We start from the raw sequence: 22095 nt of genomic DNA, 5'->3' as shown, positions 1-22095 counted from the left end.
CCCATCAGCGAGACCTGTGGCGCGGGGAGGGGCCGCCATTGCGCGCCACTTTGAGCCTCTCCGGGAACCGCGCCGGCGCCGGGCGAGAAGGGGGCGAGGCGAGGGCGGGAGGGGGGCGGTGGGCGTCGCTGCGCCTGCGCGGCGGGAAGCCTCGCAGAAAGCGCTCACTCCCCGAGTCCCCACCAGCTTGGTGGGCTGCGACACCCCGGGTTCCGCCGCAGTTCTGGAACCGAGCGCCGCTTCGGGTGACGCCGCGCTGCCGGGGGCGTGTCTCTGCTCCGCGCCTCCCGCCCTCGCCCCGTGAGCCTCTCTGACCCTCCTCCTTCCCGGAGTCCCGCGTTTCGGCCGCCGCTCCCAGCCCACCCAGGATAATGGCGACAGCTGAGGGTGAGTAACGGGCATCCGGGACTCCGCCGGGGCCTCCTGCTCTCCACGGCCTGCCCGGCCCCGGGCCTCGGGCTCCTGGTCTCGGCGCGGACACGTGCGCCCCGTTGGCCCTGACCCCAGCCTCCCTCTGGCAATGCCCGATCTCCCGGTCCCCGCCCCTCCAGGCCGCCGCGCAGGCGGACACGTGGCCCGGCGCCGCAGTACCGAGCCTTGTAAATAAAGCGCCCCCCGGCCTCCCGAACTTCCCGAAACACCCAGGACTGCCTCTGGGTTGGGGTGAGGACGGAAGGAAAGGGAAGGGGTAGTTAGAACAGAAATGGCCAGCGGGTGAAGAGGTGCCTGGAAGTCAGTTTTGTAATCAATAGGTACTGAAAAACAAACACTGGAACATCTCGTGTTGACTCTTCAAACTAGGTGACTCTTCTTGTTAGGTTAGTAATAACCTTCTATTCCAGAAAGTTAGTCATTGAACCTTCTGAAAAATTTGCTATTTTCTGTCCCGATTTGGGGTGTGTTTTTAAAGTAGTCTTGTAAAGCCATGATGGCTTTGGAGGGCTCTGAAACCACCAGGCAAGTCCACTAATTTGTAGCAGGCATTTCGGTACTTGTAGCATGTTTCCCATGATTAAGATATTTCTACCCATAATTCCTACCGTATTTAATGACTAGGTTAAAAAGTATTGATTCAACTAAATTGGGAAGGAGGGGCAGGAGGTACAAACTTCGTTTTGCCTTTTACCTAACCTAGGCAACATCTTGACTTTTTCCTGTCTCTGTTATCTCCCAAAATGAATCAATTGTTCTAAAATTTTTTACCTTTTAGCCCAGCTGGCGTGGCTCAGTGGTTGAGCATCGACCTACAAACCAGGAGGTCACACTTCAATTCCCAGTCCCGGCACATGCCTGGGTTGCAGGCTCAATCCCCAGTGTGGGGCATGCAGGAGGCAGCCAATCAGTGATTCTCTCTCATCATAGGTGTTTCTCTCTCTCTGTCCTCCTTTCCCTTCCTCTCTGAAATCAATAAAAATAAATTTAAAAAAATTTTTTTTTACCGTTTAAATATCTCGAGTCTTTTTCCCATTACTTTTCCTTAGACCAGGACGTTTCTTGCCTGTATTGCTGCGACAGTATCCTAACTGTTCTTTCCGTCTCTCTCCCCTTCTTTATTTCATTCTTCATACAGCAGCCATAATGATCTTTCTAATATAGAAATCTGTCATTTTACTAAATGCTTAAAAGCCACATGTTTGTTCCTGGGATAAAGTGTAAACTCAGTCAACATGGCGTATCAGACCTAAAGGATGAGGAGTGAAGGAAACCGTATTCTAGGCCCAGGGAAGAGCGTGTCCAAAGCCTGGGAGGGGGATATAGAAATTCAGTTACAGAAGTTAGAGTCCTAGGAAAGGAATGAGACATTGAATTTGGACCACTACGCTGGGGCTGTTTTGAAGGGCCTTTTTTAAGCCTTGTCCTTGAGTCAAGACATTAAACCAAGAGATGGGAATTCATCCTCTAAATTACATACCCTGCTGTGGCCCGCCACTTTAGTTAAACTAAATTGTGATTGGTTTGTGTGGTGGATCCCTCCACTAGCTGGAGATGACCTACTTCCCCAACTCTTGTGGAAGTCTTATCTCCTGCCATTTGCTGCTACTCGTAGCTGCTGCCACCCTCCCTGCCCAGCAGCAATGTACACACAAAGTGCTCCAGGTATACTGAAGTTCTGCCATGTATTCTGTCACCCCATGGTCTTTTTTCATTACCACTACCTACCCCTTTCCCTCTTCTGGTTAAATTGTGATCATTCCTCAGATCTCAGCCTAATCCTCTCATTGTTCTTTGAGGTCTAGACTAGGTTTGGTGGCCCCGCTATGAACCTGTGTTCCCATAGTCTATATTTCTTACACTATACTTACTAGATGTCTTATTTATTTTCAGCTGCCCTCGGACTCAGGGCACTTGACAGCATGAACTTCGTCTCCTTTACTGGTATATCCCTACTACCTGACACATGAACATTAAAAAATGCTGATACTGAGAATGAGTGATTTCTCCCCTTGGAAATCTTAAGTCCTTGAACTTCTGTTCTCTCTGATCGTCGTCTAGGTCTTACAACCTGCATCAAAATTGGGTTCTCTATGGGTGGGGGATTGAGCCTGCAACAGGTACATGCCCTTGACCGGAATCAAAACCGGGACCCTTCAGCTTGTAGCCTGGCAAATCTACCCACTTTGCCAAACCAGCTAGGGCAAAATTGAAGTCTCTTGTCCTTACTTCCTCATACTTTTCTGCAACTGTTAAGAGAAAGGGTTAACTAAGGGTAGAAGGTTGGGAAGCAGGATTGAGAAAGAGAGAAAAGAGCTTCCAGGTGGCTAACTACTGGTGGAGGTGCCTTCCCTTGCACATTAACTTGAATCGGGAACCAATTTGGCTGAACTTGCCTATCTCACCTGCCATGGAAAGCAGAAGTCAGGCAAAATAAAGCATTCCCTCTCCCCCAACCCTGGCCCCTGCAAGCTAGGTTAGTTATTGTATGTATGTGAAAATACTAGTATATTTACATTAATTTTAATGGATCTTAATTCTGCTTCAGTTCTGCTCTATGAGTCAGGTTGATAGTGGAAAGACCACAGAATTTGATAGAAGATTCAGAATTTTGTCTGGTTCTGCCATTTCCCAATTCGTGACCTCTACCTTTTTGATACTTGTTTCCTAATCTCTACAATTATTTACACAATAGTTCTTCACAAAATTGTGTGAATCAAATATGATGATGCATGTGGAAATACTTTAGAGTATATGGTAAGCTCCTATGCAGATGAGCTTATTATTAAAATTTTGCTTAACCACTGTTCATTGATTCATCATTCTAAGTAGTCTTCACTGTTTAGCAAAATTCTTCCTGAAATATGTTTCCATTCTATTTCCACAGTACTGAACATTGGTAAAAAGCTCTATGAGGGTAAAACAAAAGAAGTCTATGAATTGTTAGACAGTCCAGGAAAAGTGCTCCTGCAGTCCAAGGACCAGATTACAGCAGGAAATGCAGCCAGAAAGAATCACCTGGAAGGAAAAGCTGCAATCTCAAATAAAATTACTAGCTGTATTTTTCAGTTGTTACAGGAAGCAGGTAAGTGGCTCTCCCAGTAGCCTCCCACTTCATGTTCTCTCTCACACATACTGGTCCTTTTCAGGGAGAAACGACACATTGTATTAACAACATGTTGATTACTAGTTATTATTTTTTTAGTTCTTAGAGGAATCAGGTAAGTGGCTTCCCTTTATCAGGGAGGTATATACACAACACACTCTAATCTCTTTCATGGGTAGATGACACTATTTGTATTACCATTTTGTTTGGAGATGCCTCACAAGTAAACTTATTTAAATCAAACCAGGAACTCAGATTTCACTATAACATTTTACTTGGTTTGGAATTAGTAAGTAGTATTATTTAGTTAATTAAAAGGAATCTTCCCTGCAACTTCTAGGGCATCTTCCTAAGAGAGACTTACCTATGAAGGACCTTAAGGAATGTACCTATAAAGGAAGCAAATTCTGGTGTTAGGCAGCTCTAGTTGATGAGTTGAAATTTATGAGCTGTAATTCTATACAATTATTCTGTGTTCCATCCTTGGAGATAATACAGAATTTAAAATTTCTCTTCCACTTGAAAGCTCTGAAAAGTGTTTGAAGACTAACCACATTTCATCCCACTATTCCCCAAGTGAGGGATTTGGACTAGATCAAAGATCTTCAGGATTACCTCCTATTCCAAAACTGAAGACTTTCCAATAGAGACGTCTACTAGAAAGATAAAAGCAAGATCAAAACATTCTATGGAGTGAAGGAAGGGGAATTAGGATAATGTATTTTTCTGCAGCTTGGTCTGTGGTGTATGAAATCTTAACCTGTAAAAGATTTGCACTCTTTCCCTTTAATAGTCTCATTGTCTTCGATCATTCAACCTTTGAAGCCTCTGGTTCCTTACCTATTAAATAAACGCTTTGTTCTTTATCTCAGTTCTAATTTTATAACTTAATAACTTTGTCTCCTTTTATTTGCACTTTTCCCAGTTGCCCTTTCGTAATTTAGAGCTTCCAGTAAGCATTAGTCTTCCTTAAATCAAAAGGGGGATTTCATACACTTGTTGCCAGTCAAGGTAGACATGCCTGCCTTATACAAAATAAGGTAATTTATGCAGCCGTATCAAATTCGGTGCCTGCCCACCCATGGCACGCACTGGCCCAGAAGGTTGCCACAGAAACACTGTGGTGCATGGGCCCTGATCCCCTCTGCTGGGCCTCAGGGATAAGTTTGGCTACAGACATCAAGGAAAACAAAAAACAAAATAAGGTAATTTAAGTTAAATCCATTCTGTTAGTACAGAATGGGTTCTAGATAGTTTTGTCTCTTCCAAAGTACCATTTCACTGTTCGTTAATACTCACCCAAGGATACTTTTTCCACTGATTTTTAGAGAAAGAGGAAGGGAGGGGGAGAAAGAAACATCGATGTGGAAGAGATACATCTATTGGCTTCTTCCTGCAGGCATCCCAACCGGTGCTGGGGATCGAACCTGCAACCCAGGCCTGCACCCCTGACTGGGAGTCAAACCCAAGTTACTTAACACTGTAAATTGTTAATAAATTAGTATCTATGCACCCACAGTAATTGCATATAGCTGTGGGAGTGTGTGTGTAGCACGCACACATATATGCACTTTAAAGTAATAGAAGATAAGTACAGCCCAAGCTTTTTGCTTATTTAATAAGGCACTATCAGTATACTTTCTGGGGTTTAAGAACAAGTGAATTAGAGTGATCCAAGTTGTTTAGGGTGTCTCCTAGTTTGACTTTGAAAGTCTTGCAGCTCAGGTAACTAGGAAAATTGATTACCTTAAATGAAGTACTGTTAACAATTCTCTTTAAACTATTGTATTTGACACATTTAACATAGTTGAAACTTATTTGGCTCACAGGAAATGTTGAAAAGTATTTTCCAGGCTTTATATGTTGTAAAATTAAGGAAAACCTAGGTTTTTTAAAATTCTTGAACAAGCCAGCACCGGTTTGGCTCAGTGGATAGAGCATTGGCCTGCGGACTGAAGGGTCCCGGGTTCGATTCTGGTCAAGGACATGTACCTTGGTTGCAGGCACCTCCCCAGTGGGGGGTGTGCAGGAGGCAGCTGATCGATGTTTCTAACTCTATTCCTCTCCCTTCCTCTCTGTAAAAAATCAATAAAATATATTTTAAAAGATTTTAAAAAATTCTTGAACAAATCGGTTTGAGGACAGATTAAGAGTTCTGTTAAACTTTATGTAATTTTTACTTGCTACTAGTTGAATAAACGCTGTGTCTAATTGACCACCAATGGTCTATTTAAAATTTCTTTCTTTACAACCAGGGTTATGTTCCAAATTGAGGTATTTCAAGAAATTAGAATGGGAAGAGCACCAGAATGAGAATAAATCAGATTCTAGTTTTCTCATTGTCACTCATGAACAAACTATAAAATACTGAGCAAATAATAGGTATAGGTAATACTGTTTTTCCCTGGTAATTATATTACATGCTATACCTGAGTTAGAAGATTTGTGGATTTGGTCTCAATGTTTAAAAATCAAAATTTAACCTTTAAGTTTCAGCTCTCCCACAAAAATGCACTGAAATTACATTTAGGTGTGAGAGTAGTGATATGAATAACAATATTACAGTTGCCAAACCACGGATGGGAAGCTGGGCAGCCTTAATACATGGATGGCCCCAGGAATATGTGGGCTGTTTATCATACGTGGCCATTGTAATTCAGAGTATGAAGTAACATATTTACATTTTCTTAGTAATCTTGATGGCTTTGAATTTTGTAGACAACAGACAAATGGGGGGAGTTCTTTTTCTCATTGTATGTAGTCATGAAATTTGCTTTAATGGTTAGCATGTGTATTAAAAGGAATCATATCATTTAACTAAATCAGTCTTTTTTAGAAGTGTTTTTTTTTTTTTCTCTGTACAAGTTTATTACCATAAGTTGATTCTGTGCTTTTGGTTCCCTTAGATGTGTGCATGTCACAGGGTGGGGGCTGGGAGGAGTTTCTCTGGGTAAAGGTAACTTGTTTATGTTTAAACAACAGATATGGACAAATGAGCAAATATGACTAAGAACTAATAGGTCTGAAAAAGAATAGCTCTTGAAGCCCAGCAGTGAGGCACGTAGTTAATCAGCTTGAGTTAAGGATTGATGTCAATCATCTGCCCATGAGCCCAGTCATTTCCTGGTTATGCAGCATACCACAGTTTATTTACCCTGTTTCCATTGAATTTTACTGGTCAAACCCAGAGGAGATGCAGAGAAAGCAGCATAGGTTTTGGAACTGGACAGTGCACTTCCAAGTCCAGGCACCATTACTCACTGGCAGCATAACCTAGAGTTTCCACTTCATTTCTTTGCGTCTCTGCTTCTTTCACTATAAAATGTAAATAATAATACCTACCTCAAAATTTTTATATTTGGTTAAATAAGATAATGCATAAAACACTCAGAACAGTGCAGTTTTTATAAATGTAAATTCCTTTCATGTATGGATACATACATATGATCAATGATCTCTAGTCCTTTCCTAAGAAAACTTTTGTCTCAGAGGATTACATTGGCAATGGAGGTACTAACATTGCAGCCTTGAGATGAATATTATATTAAGCCCACGCGGGTTTGTTGATTTGCATTCATGCTCTAGTATTACTTTGTGTTGGGATATAGTAACACTTTGGGGACAGGTAGTATGTATAGTGGTTAAGTGGGCAGCCCACAGAGTTCAGTGTGGGTTGGAAACCCTGCTATACCTACTACTGGCTGACGTAACTACTGTGCCTCTGTCCTCATGTTTGTTGGATAATCATACTACCTACCTTATCAGGTGTTATGAGGGTTAAACAAAAAGAAAATAAATTAGCAATGCCTGACAAATTAGGTCTTGATACGTTTAAAAGTTACTTTGTGGCAAAATATACATACATAAAATTTACCGTTTTAACCATATTTACATGTACAGTTCTTGGCGGTAAGTACATACACAGTGCTGTGCAACCATCACCACTATCTATTTTCATAACTTTCATTGTCCCAGACAGAAACCCTGACACATTAAATAGTAATTCTCTATTCCCCCTTCTCCCTAGCTTCTGGTATCCTCTGTTTTACATTTATCTATGAATTTGTCTATTTTAGGGACCTTATATACGTGGAATGAATTATATTCATTCTTTATTTCACTTAGCATGTTTTCAAGTTTAATGCATGTTGTAGCATGTATTAGAATTTCATTCCTTTTTATGACTGAATCCATTGAATGTATATACTACATTTTGTCTACCCATTCATCTGTTGATGGACACTTGGGCTGTTTCTCCCTTTTGGCTATTAGGAATTACTAGTATGCTGTTGGGAACATTGGTGTATGAGTACCTGTTTGAGTACCTGCTTTCAGTTCTTTTCAATACAGCCTTTCGTAGGAGTGTTATTACATCACTCTATAAAGTAATACTATAGCATTAATGGGAACTCCTACATGAGTTTAACATAACGTTCATCTTCAGGCTGTAATGTTAATACCTAGAAATCCTAGAAATGGAATGCTGATATGGTTTGTTATTTTCCAAGACTACCACATAAAATAGCTCCCATTTTAAACATCACAAGTCAGCTCTTTATTTTAGTTTTCCAATAATAGTTTGAATAAGAGAGAAGGAGAGGAAGAACAACTATTTTATTTGCTGTTGGCCAAATTGGCCATTATGTCCCTGCTGCTAATTGTTGGGTGGTTTTTTAAAGATAATTTGCTTCTAATGTTAAGAGAAAAAAGCTATCCAAAATTTAAGATTATAGCCGATTGTGCTAAGTAGATCGATATTTTACAAGGCCTGTATAATAATGGACCATAGAATGCTGGGGTCCAACCCCAGCAGGTCCAGGGGTCCCCAAAGGTGTGGACGGAGTCCGCGAAGAAGGAATGACATGGAGACAACGTTCAGTTGATCAGCAGCCTAGCCAGGATCTCCAGCCAAGTTCTGGTGTTTATTGTCTTGTTACATCTGTATTTATACCAGTTGATTTTAATCTTGTCAATTTCTATTGCAAAGGTTAGGGTGTTTCTTAACCTCCATTCCAGGGAGTAAAGATTATGTAGCTTAAGGGTGATTGTTCGTAGTTGAAGTGATTAACTACCCGCCTGGCATTTAGTTAAGGGGTTTTATTCCCTCCCTAACTTAAGGGAAAAATCCCTACCTGGGGATTCAACCTTTCTTGGAGAGGTGACCTTGGTTAAAACACATAGCACTAAGGGGAGCAAACATATTAAGAACAGTATGATATATACTCCAGGTCCCTTGAAACATATGCTGTGCAGATGTTTCTTTCCTGCAGCGACTGTGTCAAGCAGCAAGGATGGACCGGCTTCCGGCAATAGAACAGGAGAATCCAGCAACTAAATCTAATGATTAAGTGCCACTTAGATAAGTTATGTGCCTCGTGCAAAGTCCAGTACTCATTGGCAGAGGATGTTCTCAATAAGTATTTTTTGAATGAAAAAATTAATGAATGATAAAGACACTGCGACTCAGATCTTCTGATCCAGTATATATTTTGCCATGTGACAGGAAAGTGAAATAAACCTGAGTATTTTGATAAGTAGTAGTAAGACATACTAATTTTTCCTATTTCTACTTTTTAAAAATTACATTTATTTTTGAGAGTGTCATTTAAGAGAAATGTAATTAGCTAAATAGGATTTTATTTTTTGTAAGGATAGAGTTTTATTATGCTTCAGGTCTACTTTTTAAAATACAATTTTAATGGTGTGGTTTTTTTTTTACTTTTTGTTATTCATATATAGGTATCAAAACTGCTTTCACCAGAAAATGTGGGGAGACCGCTTTCATTGCACCTAAGTGTGAAATGATTCCAATTGAATGGGTTTGTAGAAGAATAGCAACTGGTTCTTTTCTCAAAAGAAATCCTGGTGTCAAAGAAGGGTACAAATTTTACCCTCCTAAAGTGGAGATGTTTTTTAAGGTATTTATTTTATGCATCTGTCTTACTATAACACAACTACAAACTTAAAGTCAAACATTTAAATATTAAATCGATGATGTTTTTCTCTCATTTATGTTTTCATCTCTCTACCCCTTTCCCTCTCAAAAAAAAACAATTAAAGAAACTTTTTACATTACAGTTGTCACTCCAGAAACATGTCAATAATGTATACTTCCATTAGCAATCATAATTCAGCTTTTAGAAAGGAAACACCTTTGAAAACCTATCTTACTTTCTACCAAGGTGACTAACAAAATAAAATTAGAAATTACTAGGAAGAAAAGTAACAATTCAAAAAAATTTTTAATTTACTGTTGAAGAATTTGAAGTAAAGGCTACTATGAGGGGTCTTTTATATTCTAACTAGAGGCCCGATGCACAAAATTCATGCAAGGGGCTCGGCCCTCGCAGCCCCAGTTTCATCCAGTCTAATTAGCATATTACGCTTTTATTATAGACACAGAAAAACTATTATCAATGTCTCTTATAAGCAAAAACATACAATAGAGGAAGTAGGAGTCCGTGGTTATGAACTTGTATTGGTTTTCTTTATTGAAACTGCTTTTCTCTTTCCATACTTGTGTTTAAGTTAGTTTCTAGAGAGAGGCCAAATTCTTTCAATACTTTATAATTAGAATGTTATCCAAATATTTTAAGTTTTAAAGTAACTATTGAAAGTAGACCAACTGAATATATTTGCTGTGAATTAAAGGGTATTTTAAATAAAATTTAATCCCTAGGGGAAATTTTTTAGAGGGATATTTCTGAGGATTCATGCTTAAGGGAAGAAGGACTTCAGATTCTTAGAAAAGTTCAAATATCTTATATTTAAAGTAGAGGCCCGGTGCATGAAAATTCGTGCAAGAGTAGGCCTTGCTTTCCCAGCTGCTGGCACCAGCTTTGCTCCAGGACCCAGGCTGGTCCCTCTGGGACCTGGCTTTGTCAAGAAGGACGTCCGGTCTAATTAGCATGTTATCCTTTTATTATAGATTAATTGTAATCCTATACTTTATTTTCAGGATGATGCCAATAATGATCCACAGTGGTCTGAGGAACAACTCATTGCTGCAAAATTTTGCTTTGCTGGACTTGTTATAGGCCAGACTGAAGTGGATATCATGAATCATGCTACACAGGCTATTTTTGAAATACTGGAGAAATCCTGGTTGCCCCAGGACTGTACACTGGTTGATATGAAGGTACAAATAAAATGGAGATTTGAAAGTAAAAAATTACAACTGAGAAATGTCTTTAGTAGTATAGTTTTGAGAAACTTTTCTTTGGTGATCTGCTGTTTCTAGATTGAATTTGGTGTTGATGTCACCACCAAAGAAATTGTTCTTGCTGATGTTATTGATAATGATTCCTGGAGACTCTGGCCATCAGGAGATCGAAGCCAACAGAAAGACAAACAGGTAAGTGATTCTTCAGGGTTGATGTTATTTTTTATTCATTGCAAGATCAGGCTCTGGTAGAGGAGAAAGGAAAAGTGGGAGGCAAGAAAGGCAATTATTATTTACTAGAGGCCTGGTTCACAGTGGGGGGGGGGGGAGCGGAGGGCGTGTCCCTCAGCATGGCCTGCACCCTCTCTCAATCCAGGACCACTCAGGATGTCCGACTGCTGGTTTAGGCCCGATCCCGCAGGGATCACTCTCACAATCTGGGACTGCTGGCTCCTAACCGCTGGCCTACCTGATTGCCCCTAACCACTATGCCTGCCTACCTCATCGCCTCTAACCACTCTGCCTGCCTCATCTCTCCTAACCACTCTGCCTGCCTGCCTCATCGCCCCTAACCACCTCTGCCTCGGCCCCCACCACCACGGCTTAGTTGGGAAGTACACCCAGAATGATGTCCGGGAGGTTGTTTGGCTGTCCGGTCTAATTAGCATATTACACTTTTATTATAGACTAGTGACCCAGTGCACAAAATTCATGCACATTAAAAGGGAATTAATTAGAGGAAATATTGTAATATTGTTATTTGCCCTTTCTCTATAATAGAAGTGTCAGAGATGAAAGAAAATTAGTAAAATGTATATGAAAATCTCCCTCCTGTAAGAGTCTGGGGCATGCTGTGGGACCCAGAGTCAAGTCCCCGCCGACAGTGCATGCGCGCCTCTAAATCACATGAGACCCAGACCCGGCGGCCCCACCCCCGTCAAGCCCCGCTGAGTCGGGGGTACAGCTGAATCCCCGGGCCCAGCACCAGGGCACGACGACCATTTGCATATTAGCTCTTTATTATATAGGATTATGATTTGAACCTGTGTTGTTGATTGCTATTTATTTAAGGCTAAAAATCTCATATTTCCTATATCTTGGAAAAAAAGGTAGGAATAATACCTTCCATTTACAATGCAGATTTCTCATTGTTGTAATAGACTCACACAGCAAGTATTATCTTTGTTTGATTACTTGAAAACTAAGATTTTGAAAGATATCTTCACAATTACAGCATTAAGTGGCAGATCTGGAACTCTATCCCAAGTCTTCTGGATCTTACCAGGTTCTATTTCTATTCTTTCGGAAAAAAACGTAGGGCAAGGTTCACTTTATATGAGAATTGTCATGGCAGTTAATTGTAGTTTAAGTGTACTTAACTAAATTATTTTTAGTCTAAATTCAAGAAATGAATTCATAAACTCAGATACACATTTTCAGATATACCCTTTGCTAGGCAAACTCTTCATAATCTGTATCCAAAACTCAGAAACCAAATAATTTCAGATAGCAAGAATATTACTAATTAAATACTTGCAGCCTCAACTTTCTGTCTTTATTTTCTAGTCATATCGTGACCTCAAGGAAGTAACTCCTGAAGGGCTCCAGATGGTAAAGAAAAATTTCGAGTGGGTTGCTGAAAGAGTAGAGGTAAACCTTTTGTTGTAAATCCACACTATATTATGTGTTTTTCTCCCAGAACTTCTTACTTCAAAATAACTGGATCCCTGGATCCCCTGCTATTAAGTTTCCATTACACTTCTCCCAAGTCCAATTGAGGAAATCTAGAATCCTCGTTTCCTCCGGCCCCTGCAAGAGAAGTCTTGCATTTCTTCTAACCTCTCCACTGCTACTCAGAGTTCCATTAGCACGGGTTCCATTATCAGAGTTAAGAATTAAGAGGTCCTTGTGACATTAAAATGTCACTTTAAGAGCTATGGTATTGTCATTACTGTGATTCCATGGAAATTGAATAGGATTTGTGGTTATCCAATCGTCCTAACTATCTTTCAGATCATCATTTCCATGGGAATATGCATTTGTATTCCTGTGACTAACTAAAAGATTTATAAAACAACCTCTGTATTTTGGCTGATTATTCCTTAAAACCTCCATTAAACAGACTGTACTAAAAATCCTAGGATAAAATATATTTATAGTTTTCTGAATATTAGTTAGAAGTTGAATATTTATCCATTGCTTATTATAATTAACAGTTTGGTTAATAAATCATACTCTTTTAAATATGAAGAACTCTTCTTTATAGAAGTTATTTTGAAAAGTAAATTCTCTTACATTTTGTTCTGTTTATCTTAAATTTGGTCTATTAAAAAATAAAATATTCTGTTCAGATGTATTTTTAGTATAAACTGTAGCTCTGCAAATTAACTCGTTCCAATAGTTATCCATTTTTGTCCTTATCTTCTTTTGCTACGCATGTTTTTTTCTTCCAGTTGCTTCTGAAATCAGAAAGTCAGTGCAGGGTTGTAGTATTAATGGGCTCAACTTCTGACCTTGGTCACTGTGAAAAAATCAAGAAGGCTTGTGGCTATTTTGGCATTCCATGTGAACTTCGGGTGACCTCTGCCCATAAAGGACCAGATGAAACACTGAGGATTAAAGCTGAGTACGAAGGTAAACATCAGATAACTGGAGCATTTCAGGATGTTCTCCACATTTTGCCAAAGAATTTTATGTTTAGACTAGTAATGCTTATAAAAGAGTGGGTTAAAGAGAATGATTTGACAATTCAAGCATGGAAGGAAGATAAAGACTACAATTAGTCTTTATTATTTTTTAAAATATATTGTATTGATTTTTTTAGAGAGAGAGGAAGGGAGAGGGATAGAGAGAAACATCCATGATGAGAAAGGAACATCATCGATTGTCTGCCTCCTGCATACCCCCCACAGGGAATTGAGCCTGCAACCTGGGCATGTGCTCTGATCGGGAATTGAATCAATGGCCTCTTGGTTCCTGGCTCGACGCTCAACCACTGAGCTACACAGGCCGGGCTGTCTTTACCTAACAAGAAGCCCCTCAAACACTATTTCTTAAATACTCCAACAGAAAATAGGGCGCATGTCAGTTATGGAAAGCCTGAGGTTGAAGCAGCAGATCTTCTCAAGTATCTTTAATGACCAGCTTTTCCTGGGAGGCAAACATGAAATTAAGTAATAATTTCAGAATTGAGTATATTAAAGAAATCTCTTGAAATAGCAGTGATCTAAAATAATGGAGCCCTAGAGACATGACCAAATGTTTTTCAACTGGAGAAAATGTTTTTGAATATTCTTTTCAAAGGTTGTTGCTACAAGAGTGAAGTTAAGTTTTTTTAGAGAGGAGGGAAAGGTCTCAGAATCCTTTGATAAAATAATAAAAGCCAGACCTCTTTTTCCAGAAAAATGCAAAGGAGCAATTTATAATTTTATCAAAGAATGAAATGTTTTAGAGATATGTCAGAAAATACATTGAAGGGTTTTAAATACTTGAGTACTGTATTGAATTTGTCTTCAACTCTTTTAAACCTAAAGCTCTAGCCTCTGTTACCCTGTTAAAGGACAGTGGTCTGGTAGTGGTGGTGTTTACTTGAGTCTGAGCGGCAATAGAAGTGGCCTTTGAGCCATTCCCTTTAAACTTTGGTACCCGCTCCTCTCCTTTAACCTATGGATCTCAAAGATGGCCAAACCTATTCTTGCTACTTCACTGCTTGATGTATAATAAGTGGCAGAGTGAGCCTTATATTTAGAATATAATAATATGTAATGTGAATATGTGATGTCTTATTTATGCTTTTCTGGAGACTGATGAAGGAACTGAAGGAGTTAAGACACATGGGCCCTTATTTTCAACCTATCTTTAAATATCATTTGACTATTTAGCATAATTATAAACTTGTGACTTCCGTAGGGGATGGCATTCCTACAGTCTTTGTGGCAGTGGCAGGCAGAAGCAATGGTTTAGGACCAGTGATGTCTGGTAGCACTGCATACCCAGTTATCAGCTGTCCTCCCCTCACTGCAGATTGGGGCGCTCAGGATGTGTGGTCTTCTCTTCGACTACCCAGTGGTAAGATACATTGAATTTTTAAAAATTCTTTATTACAAAGTTTAAACATGCATAATAGTATAGAGAATAATGTAATAAAACCTTATGTACCCCTTACCCAGCTTCAGCAATTAACATCTTGTTGCATCTGTAGCCCTCTTCTGGATTATTTTAAAGCAGATCTTAAACATTATAGCATTTTATACTTAAACTAGAGGCCCAATGCACGAATTCGTGCACATTGAAAGGAAATGAATTAGATGTGTTTTTGTTGTTGTTGTTTTGTTTGTTTGTTTGTTTTGTTTTTTAATATATTTTATTGAGTTTTTACAGAGAGGAAAGGAGAGAGATAGAGAGTTAGAAACATCGATGAGAGAGAAACATCGACCAGCTGCCTCCTGCACACTCCCCACTGGGGATGTGCCCACAACCAAGGTACATGCCCTTGACCGGAATCGAACCTGGGACCTTTCAGTCCGCAGGCCGACGCTCCATCCACTGAGCCAAACCGGCTTCGGCGAAAGGAAATGAATTAGAAGAAATATTTTTATATCGCTATTCGCCCTTTCTGTAATAGAAGTGTCAACCAAATTCACAATTGAAAATGACAGATGGAAACACACATGTGCGATTGGCGCCAGCGAGAGCTTTATATGTATCGCACATGCGTGAGTCAACTTAGCCTTTTATATATATAGAATAAACTTGCTTAATTAGACCTGCTTTCTGATGTAGTTAAACTTTCCAGCCCAGTGAAGCACCCCAACTTCTCTTTGAGGTAATTGTCAGCAACACAGCAGTAAATATCAACATGAAGCAGACTGTTATTGTAGATCATGCAGGGAGAACAAAGGGTAAAATATTTATTTGTAGCAGTGTTTGACTATATTCTGCGCAGTGAGAAAACCTTAAGTTGTTTTCAAGTTCCACAATTTCTTCTTTTCAGTCGGGTCAAGTTTCTAAACTTTCTAAATCTCCGTTTTCTGGCTAACGAAAAGAAAATAGGATTCTACCAAGTCTCCTATCTACCTACTCCAGGACTTCTGTGAGGATCAAATGAGATGAGGCACATGAAAACGCTTCATAGACATCTGGTTAAAGTATAAAATGTTTGCACCTGGCTATAAAGCAAGTCGTGTTCCTGGGCTGAAGAAACTGCAAGGGGCTAGTCGCTAGGGAGAGGAAGCCAGGCATTGCTATGTAATGTCATTACCCGGTGCCCACAGCGACAATTTCTGAGGGCCACATTTTGTGCCATGGGGTCTCAGCAGTGTTGGCTGCAATTTGGTGGACTGTAGCTCCGGGGTGGTAGAGGAGCCTGTGTCCCATTTGGGGGAAGCCAAGTGTTGCTTTGTGGGCGCCAGGTCTGCGGTGCCATTTCTTTGTAAATGGCCAGTGCACATCACAGCAGCTCCTGCATTGAGCATTTGCCCCCTGATGGTCAGTGCGCATCATAGCGACCAGTCAGACAGTCGGGGGGACACTTAGCATATTACCCTTTTATATAGAGAGATACTTAAATATACCTCTCTAAGTGGTAACGACTCTAGTTTTTAAATCGTAAGCTTGATACCCTTTATACACCTAAGAAAAATTAATGGTAATTTCTTAAAATCATCTATTTAGTGTTCATGTTTTTCCAGTCTTCTCATATGTTTATGAATTTTCTTTTAGGAAACTTGTAGGATCTTTTGTCTATCCATGCTTAAATTTCACAAAGATGTGTCTTGATGAGTCTGTTTTCATTGTTGGCTTTTAGTGAGGGCTTTTACTCTGGAATTCTGATTCTTTTAGTCCTGGGAAGCTTTTTTGATTTACTTAATAATTTCCTTCCCCTTCCATTTTCTTTCGTTTTTTGATTTATTATTCAAATTTGGACCTCCTTGATATCTATATTCTTTCTCTTGTTGCTATACTTTCTGGAATGTTTATAGTAACTTCTTTTATTTGAGATTATTGTGTTTTTCACATTGGTTCCTTTCCTCAGCTATGTAGAAAACTGGGACACTGTAACAAGCCAGTTGGAAGCCCTGTGCAGATGGGTGGGGCTTGTCAAAAGTGGGCTCCACTGTGGGGTGATCTGGTGAGGCTGTTCTTTGAATAACCTCTCACATCAATGTCTTCCAATCTTTTCTCATGTGTTGCCCAGAATTACCCAGAGTACCTTTCTAGGCTCAGTCTCCTACTTTGAGGAATAAGCCTGGCTGCTAGCATTTAGGAAGCTGGGGATCTTAATGTAAACTTAGTCCCTTTTTCACTATGGCGTTTCGTGTCTCAGCTGTGCCTGGTGTCCTCCAGTCCACAGAAGTCTGGACAAGTCTGTTTTGCCTTCATCAAAATTTAAAATTGCCATGGCCCAGAAGGTGCTTGCTTAGGTACATAGGGTGGGGAAGGGAATTTGAGGGGCCAAACTGCTTCTTGATTTCCTTCTGCTTTGCCCCATTTTCACCCCCACTCCTCCCTTCAGATGTGTCTGGTGCCCCTAATTCCTGAACCTTTCAGTGGGTTCCGTCAGGCTGCTTCTCATCCTTCCCTGCTTCCAGTTTAGGATTAAATTTTCTTGGTATACTAAGTAGTGACCACTCCTTTTGCCTTTCAGCTGTGTTTATGTCTATTTTCTTTATTCCCTTTACTGCTTTTTACACAACTTCTGAGAGACATCTTGTAATTAATCCATCTTTAACTAGGTCTTCAACTAGACATCTACCAACTTCTCAAGTTAGAAATCTACTATAACTATAAATAAAACTGTAACCAAATCTATACTAAAGGAAATAATATAGATATTACCCATGGAGCTTTAAATAAGCTATCTATGGGAATGTGGTAAGCAAAAATTACATGTTTTTAAACATTTTTTTAAAATATATTTTTATTGATTTCGGAGAGGAAGGGAAATGGAGAGAGGTAGAATCATCAATGATGAGAGAACCATTGATCGGCTGCCTCCTGCTCGCCCCCCACTGGAGATTGAGCCCACAACCTGGGCATGTGCCCTTGACTGGAATTGAACCTGGAACCTTTCAGTTCTCAGGCCAACACTTTATCCACTGAGCCAAACTAGCCAGGGCGCAAAAATTAGATTTTATTTAGTATGTTCAAGGAAAAACAGAGAATTGAAGATTTGTACATTCTGATCACTAGGATTGTGGGATTACCTTTTGAGGAATAGTGTTTCAGTGGCCTGGGTAAAATCCTGAAAACTCCCATTTCTCTTTCTCTTAAAACATGCTCACTAGTTAATCTAATATTTTTTTTTCCCGCTTCACGTATTGGCCTGTCATCCTTAAGCAGGGGCCATGCTAATATTCTCTTTAGTGTCATCTTTGGGATAACACTAAAAGTAAAGTGACTGATGTCACATATGTTAACACAAATTAATAAGTTAACCTTGTGATTTATACTACAATATGTTCTTTTGTTGTTGTTAATCCTTACTCAAGGATATTTTTCCATTGATTTTTTCTTTTAGAGAGAGAGAGAAAGGGTTGGGGAGAGACAGAGAGAGAAACATCAATGTGAGAGAGAGACATCGATTGGTCGCCTCCCCACACGCACCCCTAAAAAGGGACCACACATTCCCCGGCATCTCCACCAAAAAACAACAACCACCACAAAAAAGGGACCACATACTAGGGATTAGGGATCAAGCCTGCAACCGAGGTATATGCCCTTGACTGGGACAGTCCACAGGTTGACGCTCTATTCATTGAGCCGAACTGGCGCGGACTGTAATCTGTTCTTATTGGGGATATTATAGTCAGAGTCAAAGAGCATAGTGAATTCCAAGAATATTGGGAAAGGGGAACTTTTGGATTGATCAGATAGCTACTATTTGACTTTAGTGATGGTCATAAGTACCACCTCAAGAAACCAAAGCTGGGCAAACATGTAGTCCCCAAGGAAGTTAATTTTTTTTAATCTATGGTCATTTCTTTTTTATTAATTTTTTTATTGATTGATTTTTTTAGAGAGAGACATTGATGTGTTGTTCCATCCATTTATATATTCATTGGTTGATTCTCATATGTGCCCTCACCAGGGATTGAACCTGCAACCTTGGTGTATTTGAGACAACACTCTAACCAAGTGAGCTACACAGCCATGGCTACTCTTAAGTCTTTTAGATCTTATTACTATTAAATTTACTTACAACCTGATACTTATTAAGGTTATGCTTTGGATTTGACTCTTTTACTGCTTAAAAATGTTAAAGATTAGTTAGAATGTAAAAACAAAAGGAGTAGCTAAGATATTATTAAAACAATTAGCATGCCTCAAGTTTGTCTAAGAACAGCTGTTTCTACCCTCTTGTCCCTTGTTTTATTTCTGTTGTCCTTCACCAGGATTTAAAGGGATTGTGTATGTGAAAAGAACTTTGAAAAGGGTAAATATCTTTGCCAGTGAATTCAGAGAGAAGAGTCATAGATAATGCATATAAAATACCTGCTCGTAGCAGATATATATTACTTTCCTCTTATAATCACTTCACCTCCCAACATTAAGGATAGTAACTCCTGCAGAAATACTTGAAATAAGAATAATACAGTATTTTTTATTATCTATGGTTAACAGGACTTCTCTGAGTATAAAATAGTTTGCTTAAGTAGTACTTTCAGTATTAACTGACAGCTCAATTTTCTGTCTTTTCCTTTCTGAACCAATAGGTCTTGGCTGTTCAACCATACTTTCTCCAGAAGGATCAGCTCAGTTTGCTGCTCAGATATTTGGATTAAACAACCATTTGGTGTGGGCCAAACTGCGAGCAAGTATATTGAATACATGGATTTCCTTGAAGCAGGCTGACAAGAAAATACGAGAGGGCAATTTATAAAAAAAACATTGTTGCATTTTTTTAGGAGAAAAACTATAATTTTCTAGTTTATAGAAATTATAGAAAAAACTATAGCAAAATTATAAAAAAAACTAATTTTTTTTCCTGCAGAAAAAAAAAATCAGGCAAGATGAAAAGATTTTAAATCAGAGAAAACGAAACTTATTAGTGAATAATTGCTTTTCTAGATTCATGGATTAGTAGAATATATGTACATATCTAAAGACATTTTAAAATTAACCTCTTTCCCACTCTAGGTGGGTAATAATCAAATAGATTTCTTAAATGCTAATCATGTCCTATTATAGAGCTCTGAAGTTACTACTTATATCTCAACCCATAAGTTCTAGACAGTTAAAGTGGCTTTATTAAGAACAGCTGATAAAGAGCAATACAGTTCTCTTCCTCAGTTTGATCTTTACAAAATTCTAAGGACATGGTTTTTTATTTGCAGTCAGTATCTCAGAAAATGGTGTGTATCTTTAGCTGTTGATAGACATGTTTTGTTTTCATTTTGATTTTTTTTTTTTTTTCTGAAGAAAAGTTGAGATTGATGGGGAAGGGAGGGAAGACACAAAATAAATAAGATGAAGAGGCAATGTGAAAGCCATGGAAAGGGAACTTTTCTGAGAACTTCTGATGGGTGTCAGAGCAATTTGCCATGGAAAAAAAGTAGAGCCACCTTTGCCTTCAAATGAAAGACTTAGTGAATCTTACTTGGCTATGGTGGGAATCTATGTGGGTCATAAAATCCTTTTAATTCTGATAAAACATATTAGAGCCACACTAATAATCCCCGGTGTACCATCGTTTTCAAAAATTGGAATCTCCCAGGTGCTAACCATAACTAGTTTATTTCTTATAACAGAATAAATCTGAGCAGTGTACCCAGCAAGTTGTTACTGAGAGGTATTATAGTTCACCATCAATCTATAAACCATATAGATTGGGACTCTTATGTTATGCAGCCATGAGGATTTTATAGGTCACTAAACTTTCATCCAAGTGTCCATGAAACCCCTTACACTTGGTATGACTCTTACCAATGACCTACACAGTCTACACTTTTTGCCTCTCAAACATTAACAAACTGGCATTTCTTACACGACTCTCACCTAATCTCTGGTGGAGTGTGTTTAACTTACCACTCCTTTCCTGGGTTAGACAACAATATATCCCAACATCTCTTGATCATTTCTCTATTACTCTTTCCTCTTAAGTATTGATGTTTCCTACTATTGAGACTTTCCCTTGTTCACAAATAATGGTTGGATCATCTTCACTGCTCCAGCTAAAACTAGCATCCATTGACTTCCAGCTATGTCTGTAAACTTGTATATTCAACTGTCCATCTCTCCCTGTCTGAATGCTCCAAACTTAATTCATCTTCCACCAACCCTGTAACTGGCTGCACTCATTCTCCCAAATCAGAAGCTTGATTTCATCCTCAATGTTTTTCTTGACTTTTCACATCTAACTCATTACCAGATATTGGATTTACCCTGTTTACCCATTCTCTGTGCAAAAGCCGCAAGAACGGGTCAAATTCTACACATGGTGTGACCTAGAAGGACTTCATTCTCAACCCAACCTTTTTGAAGTTTGTCCAAGAACTTACAACATACCTTAAATCTCTTTTGCAACATTGACTCCTTTGAAAATATGCTTTTTACCCTCCAGAAAAGTATACACACTGAAGTTACCAACCGATCCCACTGATGGTGCAGTTCTCTTGAAGTCTACACAAGGACTGTAGGTTAAGTAGGGAACTTAATTGCTCTCAATTATTGTACTATCTCTTTTTGGTATCTTTACTTCTTAGAATGTCCTCATTTCTGTCATTAAAGCTATTCATTAGTTAATAGAACTTTTTTTTTACTAACTCCACAAAACATTCCTTAATGACCGCTAGCTCCAGTAGCTACAAGTAGTTCTTTCTCTGTTGGATTGTAAACTTCAAAGGAGAAAATACAGTTTTACACTTCGTTTACCTTAAACTGCCTCATAATCTGATATGCTTTGATATGCTTTGCCTAGCTACCTGAGATGGGGGAATTATGTGCTCTTAATATTCTGTGTTGAGGACAATTAAAAAGATTGTCGTTTGAGATCTCTGGGGCGATAACTCTCAGCCTCTCTGCAGGGTGATGCAGCGACATAGCCAGTTACAAATGCACAGAGGGCCCTGGAGCCTCCTGGGTTCGTGAGAATGGGGACCACACACATCAGCTGCAGAGACCGTCCTGATTCCCAGTCCAGCTCTGCTCCATCCCAGCTGAGGGAAGCGCTGATCCCTGGTTCTGACCTGTGAAATGGGAAGGATGGGCTGGGCTGGCTCCAGGTGGACCCTGGCTGGGCGGCAGGGATGACTCTTACCGTCTACACTACAGTAACAGGAATGGGCCAGCAGATGGCGACAGCCTCTGCCGCTTCCCAAGGCAGGCAGCAGGGGTGGGCGGAAACCACACCACGTTACCCTTTAGAAGGGGTAAGTGGGAGGCTCAAGGATGACTT

General features: G+C 39.6%; 1 protein-coding gene and 2 non-coding genes across 3 annotated transcripts; 2 read left to right on the top strand and 1 right to left on the bottom strand.

Moving 5' to 3' along the window:
- The first annotated feature begins 163 nt into the window (after nt 1–163).
- PAICS (phosphoribosylaminoimidazole carboxylase and phosphoribosylaminoimidazolesuccinocarboxamide synthase) lies at nt 164–20472 on the top strand. The gene is made up of 9 exons (XM_059670500.1): nt 164–387; nt 3320–3517; nt 9278–9456; nt 10497–10676; nt 10779–10892; nt 12267–12350; nt 13154–13334; nt 14610–14768; nt 19415–20472. Exons 1-9 carry the CDS (start codon nt 372–374, stop codon nt 19579–19581), a joined length of 1278 nt encoding a protein of 425 aa, XP_059526483.1. The 5' UTR covers nt 164–371; the 3' UTR covers nt 19582–20472.
- Nucleotides 4587–4720, top strand: LOC132224707 (small nucleolar RNA SNORA5). The gene has a single exon (XR_009450716.1). It is a non-coding gene; the product is annotated as a small nucleolar RNA SNORA5 (small nucleolar RNA).
- On the bottom strand, nt 17997–18098 carry LOC132224261 (U6 spliceosomal RNA). The gene has a single exon (XR_009450631.1). It is a non-coding gene; the product is annotated as a U6 spliceosomal RNA (small nuclear RNA).
- Nucleotides 20473–22095: the final 1623 nt, after the last annotated feature.

Source organism: Myotis daubentonii, chromosome 1, assembly GCF_963259705.1.
Source record: "Myotis daubentonii chromosome 1, mMyoDau2.1, whole genome shotgun sequence".
Classification (NCBI taxonomy): Eukaryota; Metazoa; Chordata; class Mammalia; order Chiroptera; family Vespertilionidae; genus Myotis; species Myotis daubentonii.
Note: the sequence above shows the minus strand (reverse complement) of the source record. Positions and strands in the feature narration are given on the sequence as shown.